Raw genomic sequence first — 7165 nt, 5'->3', positions numbered from 1 at the left:
CCATCGTCTTGAGTGTGCCAGGACCTCAAAACTGGAGGAGCAGCAGAGCCTCCCAGCAAAACCGGGTCAACCAGCAGGATCCTGAGACATAATGAAATGGCTTAAAAGCAACTAAATTAGGTGTGTGTGCTACATGGTAACAGATAACCAGACAAGCTGCAAAATGGCACATGAAGCATTATCTCAACTTACGAAATATGCAAAATTAAGAGAACAAATACTATTTATTAGCAGTGATTTTTTTCTGCTTTATTTTCTTGCCTAAGTTTTAGGTTTTAAACAAGGAACATGTATAACTTGTTTAAGAAAACAATGATGTCATACTTGACTGTAAAATCCATTTGTTTCAGTTCCACTGGGTGTACCTAGCTCCACCCCGACCTGCCCTTTCACCTTCAGTGGAAGGCCATCACCACTTGTCAGAAAGTTCTCCATTTCCACTGCAGAGACCATGGACCTATGGAGCAGATGCACCCAACATTAAAGGGAATCAGGTCTCCCTTTAATTTCCTGCATTTGTCCTAAGCCCAGCTAGTACAATAAAGTCTCTCTCAGGTCACTGAGGAAGAGAGACACAAAGCCGCCTTTCCGTCAGTATAGACAGCACTGTGTCCTCAGCCCTGCCACCCAGCTGGCATTTTGGTCATTTCTGGCCCCATCCTAACTTTTCTCACAGTACTGGCTATGGGAGGTTAGTCACTTGAATATTACGTTCCAACAGAAGAGGACAAAATTCAGAGCGGAACAGAGGTCAGCCACGGCAGCCCCACTGTAGAAGAGGGTACTGTTCTCTTAGCCAGAACATACCACACAGAAAGAACCAGGGGCAGAAAACTGGCCTGGCATCAGGCACCGAGCTACTACGCCATGCGGGTGAGAGGACACTGAGCAATCAGGCCTGAGCTGACCCTTCTTAGTTTACACCGTGGAATGCAATGGTGAAAGAGCAGAGCTGGGAGGAGCCGTTACTGATATTTTAGACTTTCTTGAAGCTGCTGCTGAAACCATCTTGCTTCAGTCTAATATTTAAATAACATGTAGTTTTTATTTGTGATGAAAGAGATGCCAGATACTCTGAAATCAGCTCTAATGGGGAAGAAAGCACAACTTTTATGGAAGAGACTTTGAAAAAGAATATCAAAGCCTGCTTTTATTGATGCACCAGTAGTAAACTGACCCATGATCTGGAAGGGATGGTAATGTTAATAGATATCCATCATCAAAACTGAAACAGAAAGATATCTGAAATGGCTTTTACAGTGACATGATGCCTTAATAAGTTAAGGAAATGGATTGCTCACTAACTGCTTTCTCATTTCATGTTCTTTACAAAGTCTTCTCCTTTCTTGATTGAGGCTTTCAGCTCAGGAATGGCCTCAGCTATCATCTTCTCTTCGAAAGAGGAGATTTTGCCAATGCCTAGATTCTTCTCAACGCCCTTTTTCTGAAAGAGAGAAGAGACAGAACCGTTTTACAACGAAGTGAGTTTCCACGAATGAGTTTGTTACAGAAAACCCAACTTTAACGTCACCATCTCTGCCTGGGCGATCCACACCTGTGGCTCTGGGCAGCCGCTGCAAATACCCAGAGCTCAGGCTTCAGCCAGACAGTCCCAGGCTGGGATCTGGGCTGTGACACTATCATGTACCCAGGAGGATGGTTTCCACACCACGACTGCTTCCTTACCTATAAAATGAGCAAACTGTCTACCTCAAGGGAGGCTGTGCATACACGTGGAAGACTTGGCACATCAAGTACTCCACAAGCAGTAGCACTTCAAGTTATTCTCCCTGACATAGAGCATACGTTTGGGTTCTAGTTTCTTTCCCAAGTTGGTAAGGACTAAACAAACATTTTAATATCCACCTGAATTGAATGTAATTAGGTAGGTGAGCGTCTCACATTAGGAAAACAACACAGTCTCTGCTACTGTCCATCTCCGTGGAAAGCCCTTTCTGACCCAGACAATCAGCCTGTGTGCTCCTTTCCTAAAGGTCTCACCACATCCTGCTCCTGCCTGTCACCAATCTGCTGAACTGGTTTCTGAATTAATCTATTTAGTGTCCGTCTGTCCATCACAGAGAACCCCTGAGGCCACGTCTTATTGACCTTTGAACATCTGGTGTCTGTGGGAAGGGCCTCTTTGTGGCCCAGAAAGTACCTAATCTGTTTCTTTCCGGGAATGAGATGAAGGCCAGCACACATTTACCTGATTTCAGCAGTTCCACACTTAAGAAATGGAAACATTGGCTTGATGGGGTTTGTGAATGAGATCTAGGGGCAGTGGCTCACTGAAGACTCAAGAGTCAACCAAGCAAAAAATCAGCCTGTCTGAAGTCAGCAATGTGACCAGATGGGCTCTGTCCTAGACACCAGTTTTAAGGGAACAATCAGCAGCACATTACAAGAAGGAAAACCAGTGGGATGAGGAGCAAGGAACCAGGAATGACTGAACTGGGAAGTGTAACAGCTGTGCATCATCTCCAGACTTCTCTCAAGGAAGAACTAGGCTTGTCCTGAGGTCAGAACAAGAACTAACAAGTATAAGTTACAGGGAAATGGCTACAGGCTGGGTGGAGAAGTCTCTTCTTTCAGAGCAGCCTGTGGGGGCATCTCTTTCAGAGAGGGTCTCATCAGGAAACACACTCAGGCAGCCACTGATGACCAGCTGTCAGGCCCACAGGCAATCAAATTCCTGTGCCAGGATGTGCCACGCCCATAGTTTCTCCTTGCTCTTAATTCTGTGATGCTCTTCAACCCTCAAAAACCTAAGCACAGGCCATGCAGTGAGATGCAGTGACTGCAAAAAAGAACTCTGAATTATGAAGCAGCCAGACAGGGCAGAGCTAAGTCTTAACTAGCATGAACTTGCTGTCCAGTCAAGAGACCCAACCTCTGGGATACATACCCCCAGCAGCAATGGTGTGGAGAAATAGGAACAGTCCGTTTCTTGGGACTTAACAAAGGAACATTCGACAACTCCTTCTTTTCCGTTGATTGCATCCAAAAGGGAAAAGACAAACCGCGCTCCAGCATATGCCATGGACAAGGTGGCAGAGCCTAGGGGGACACAGAAAGGTTAGCCAAGCTAGCACAGAAGACTGTAAAATCCTGGTAAGCCTGCCTGCCAGCTAAATAAAGCACCTATAAAATCTCTAGCTTTAGTCGTCGAGAATTTAGGTCAGCAGTCCTCAATTCACAAACTCATGAATGGCATGAATTAGCTTTGCCAACCTCAAACACCACTCTACTCCACCGAGCGGGCCGAGCTACCCTCTGATATAGGGTTTTCTATCAAGTGAACATATAGGAGACTTAGAAAAAGGTTTGCTCCTTCAGTCTTCAACTGTGAACTCTTAATAGTGACTCTGGCATCAGCACCCCACCCATGAACTGCCTCGGAGACCCTACCTGCTCCAGCTTTAGCCTTGACCACCTCCGTGCCAGCCTCCTGGATCCGTCCAGTGAGGGTTGTCAGCTGGTCCTGGGGGAATTCCACCTTGGGAGTGCACTGCAAGCAAAAGTCACAGGGATCCTGTGAGCAGGTTCAGATCCCACACTCTCCTCACCCTATTCACAGAGGGTTCCTTGCATCAATACATGGGAAACCAAGAGCTTTTCTTTAAAGAAAAAGTCAACTTTGTTGGGAGGTGAAGTGAATTCCCCAATCATTTTAAAGAACTTCTTATATTTGTACTAATTTTAGACCCAGAGAAAAATTGTAAAAACAGTACGAAGACTCCCCTCACTTGTTTTCCTCATGTTAAGAACAGTGCAAACAGGAAGAACAGGAGACGAGTACATCCAAACTCCAGATCTTATTAAAATTTCACCACTCTTCCCCCTACTGTCCCTTTTCTGTTCCAGGACCTATTCAGGACCTTACCTGCAATCGACTAGGTTATTTCACCGTAGCAATTCTCTAACAGTTCCCGTCTTCCCTGGTCTCTCGTGACCTTGTCAAGAGTATTGTCACTCATTTTGTAGAATGCCCATCAGTATGGATCTGTAAGGTGCTTCCTCGAGATTTTGTGTAAGATTATGCATTTTTGGCAAGATTAGCACAAATATTTTGTGTCCTTCTCAGTGCACTGTACTTGGGTTTATGAGGTTGATTTGATATTATCATTCTTAGTGGTGTTACCTGGTCTCTAGTCTAGTTTTCACACAAAGCAGCTTTGCCTGCTCTGACCTCAGCAGAAATTCATGAATGTTTCTATCAGCAGTTTTCACTGTATGCTGGAGCTGGCTGCTTTGAGCACCTTCTGACCACTCTCACCCCATACAACTGTGGACCCCTGAAACACTGGAAGCTGACCACAGCCCCACACCAGTCAAGAAACCCCTGGACACCTGGGGTGGGCTGCATCCATAGCATCCTTTCAAAATACAACAGATCTTTGTAATCTTTGTCAGTCTGTCCTGAGTGCCTCAAAGTGGATCTTAAGGCTTCTTGGCAAGGTCACAAACATACCTGAGAGATCAGGGGGATGATAGTCTTCCCAGCATGGCCACCAATGACAGGAACATTGACTCGAGCTGGATCCAAACCCTGGTCAACAAAATGTGAAACATGATTAACTTTGAACAAGCTCTTTTGAATATAAAATGTCATATCTATCCAAAACACCGATATTGGAAAAATCCACAGAACTCAGAACAAAACAAAAAAATTAGAAGAGACTGAAGGGAGATTTTGTGCAAATCTACCATGGCCCCACCCCACAGTCTGACATCAGTCTGAACGCAGGCAGTGAGGAGTGACTTGTCGTCTAGTGAGGTCACGAGGTTTTCCCTTTATGATTTGAAAACTGCCTCCTTGTAGGCACCCCCTGCATTGGTCCCTATCAATCTATCTTCTCCGAATCAAAGGATGACAGTCCTCTTTCCCACAGCTACTGTTATTCCAATGCACAAGCCCAGACTCATGTGCCCACACTTTTTCAAAGAACAAGTCAAAGTAAACGTCAAAACAATTCCAGGAAACTAGGGGTGAGAAGTCTGTTAACTCACACAGTGATTGGGACAGAAAGAACAAAACTGGGAAGGCTCAGAACACCCTGGCTCAGTAGTGAGCTAGCCGAGAGAGGCTGGTTCGTTTGTTAAACTGAGGTACAATGCCCCTGAGAATCTGTGAGCCAGGTACTTTTACGACGGTCAAAAAAAGAATCTGGTGGAAGTTATGGGTCGGAGGTGAACCTTTTCCAAATGCTGCAGCTGCTGAAGAGAACAGCCCTAAGTTAGGAACCACCAAGCCTCAGGTGGGTGGGTGGGGAGGGGAGGGGGCCGGGGTAGACAGGAATAGCAGGATCAACTGAAAAGCAGGGAGCTCAGAAGCCAAGGTGCTGTGCCAGTCACCAGGGTTGCAGGCATGGAAAAAGCCCCTGCTTTTGAGAAACCTGATGTCTAACGAGACGATACAAAGGGCCGTTCCAGCACAACACTATGGAAGCCAGAGGAGCACTTCATCAGCATGGGAAGGCTTCCTGGGACTGACCTCATTCCTCTGGGAAGGAACAGGAGGACTTAGGCAAAAGGATCAAAGGTCAGGGGGTATGAAGAACGCATATAACATCAGCAGAGTATGACATGTAAACTAGACAATTTCTACGAGCCCAGTAGAAAGGGAATGTGGAAGTAAAAGGGGTCCAGATGGCTGAGAGGGCTGAGGGAGGAACCAGGCACTGGGAGCTTAAGGGGTCAATTTTGACTCAGGCAATTTTCCAGAATGTCAGACTGAGGTAAAGGGCAGTTCACTTAACTGACACTTGTCAAGCACCAGATTCTCTGGGAGGGGCCAGGATCCTCCATCCCCCACCTCTAACAGTAAAGCTTCTAGGCTGAGAAGCACTATCTAATAGGACTTTCCACAAAAATAGAGCAATCATATGTGACCATCCAGCACCTGAAATTTGACGAGTATGATGGAGGACATGCACTTCTAGTTTTACTTATCTAATTTAACAGCCGCACGTAGCTACTGCACAAGTAGGAGCCCAGGGGAAACGGTGTGCTCTGACAGCTGGCAGCACCACGGGAACCCTAAGAGAATGAGCACTACTGCTTCCAGGAAACTAGGGCACAAGCTTCAGGAAGCTGGAACCCCGGCTCTCCAGCCTGTCCACTCTCAGCTTCAATGTGATGTCTCCACAAAGCCTTAAAGTGTTTCTCCATTCAACAGAGCTCCCAAGGCCTGGGGCTATGTCTTATGGACCTTGATGACCCCCACACCTAGAATCAAGCCTGAAGAACATGGTGAAGTATGAATTAAAGTGGGTCGTCATCAACACGCCAGAGACAGACCTGTCTGGTGCACAGGGGAGTAACATAAAGACCATTAGTCCTGTGTGTGCACTTCTCACTAAGCTGTGTCCATGACAATGATCCCTACTTTAGAGAGGCTCCTCTCATCTGAAAAGTCAGGAAAAAAATCATCTGAAGTTCAAAGAAATTTTTTGGGACCAAAATAAATGGTTTTGCTGGATCCACAACCAAAGATTATACAGAGAGTTGTGAAAGGCACGGAAAACCCCAGACCTAGCACTGATGCCAAACCCACCTCAGGGCGAGTCCACAGCTCAGTCCAGCAGCCCAGGAAGAAGCAGACAGCTGGCAAGATCAGAACTCTCCGAGAAGAGCTACCACAGGTAACCCAAGAAGGGGAGCCAGAACTACAGCCTGGGGACAGCAATTCTGCTATCTTGTCCAATAATTTATTTATTTATTAACAGGTAAATCCTGTTAATACTGGTTTTCAGAGGCAATAGGCTTGGAGAGCACAATTCAGTCCAGCCAATGAGAAACCCGGGGAAAGCCTGAACCTCTAAAGCATCAAGAAGAGAAGAGTAGAATAGTTTAGGGAGAGGAACGGACATCATCCAGAACCACAGGAACGCTGGCTGAGTGGAAGTCCTACAACTAGGAGGAAAGAGTAACGCATACGGACACTCAGAGGAGGCGCAGTGCTGAAGTCAAATTCTGAGGTGCGGCGACTGAGGGCGCGGTTGTTGTTTTCAATCGGCCTCACAGAGCTTCTCTGTTTTCAAGGAAAGAATCTGTAACTCAGGCAGTTAAGGAAAAAATAATTTGGAGAAGATCAGAACAATCCACATTGTCACATCATATGTATCTTGGACTTTGCGGTTGGTGGACTTTGTAAGCAGCG

At 46.2% G+C, this 7165-nt stretch overlaps 1 protein-coding gene across 1 annotated transcript in view; it reads right to left on the bottom strand.

The window, feature by feature from the left end:
• Window positions 1-1108: 1108 nt before the first annotated feature.
• The window catches only part of MDH2 (malate dehydrogenase 2), an 11736-nt gene continuing 5679 nt past the window's right edge, over window positions 1109-7165 (bottom strand). Inside the window, exons 5-8 of the mRNA XM_006773384.2 lie at window positions 4475-4552; window positions 3412-3511; window positions 2909-3060; window positions 1109-1444 (exon numbers count right to left, since the gene is read on the bottom strand). Coding sequence (XP_006773447.1) covers window positions 1313-1444; window positions 2909-3060; window positions 3412-3511; window positions 4475-4552 — 462 coding nt within the window. The 3' untranslated portion in view covers window positions 1109-1312. The remainder of the gene's footprint in view (window positions 1445-2908; window positions 3061-3411; window positions 3512-4474; window positions 4553-7165) is intronic.

This window comes from Myotis davidii, unplaced genomic scaffold (assembly GCF_000327345.1).
Source record: "Myotis davidii unplaced genomic scaffold, ASM32734v1 scaffold726, whole genome shotgun sequence".
NCBI classification, from domain to species: Eukaryota; Metazoa; Chordata; class Mammalia; order Chiroptera; family Vespertilionidae; genus Myotis; species Myotis davidii.
Note: the sequence above shows the minus strand (reverse complement) of the source record. Positions and strands in the feature narration are given on the sequence as shown.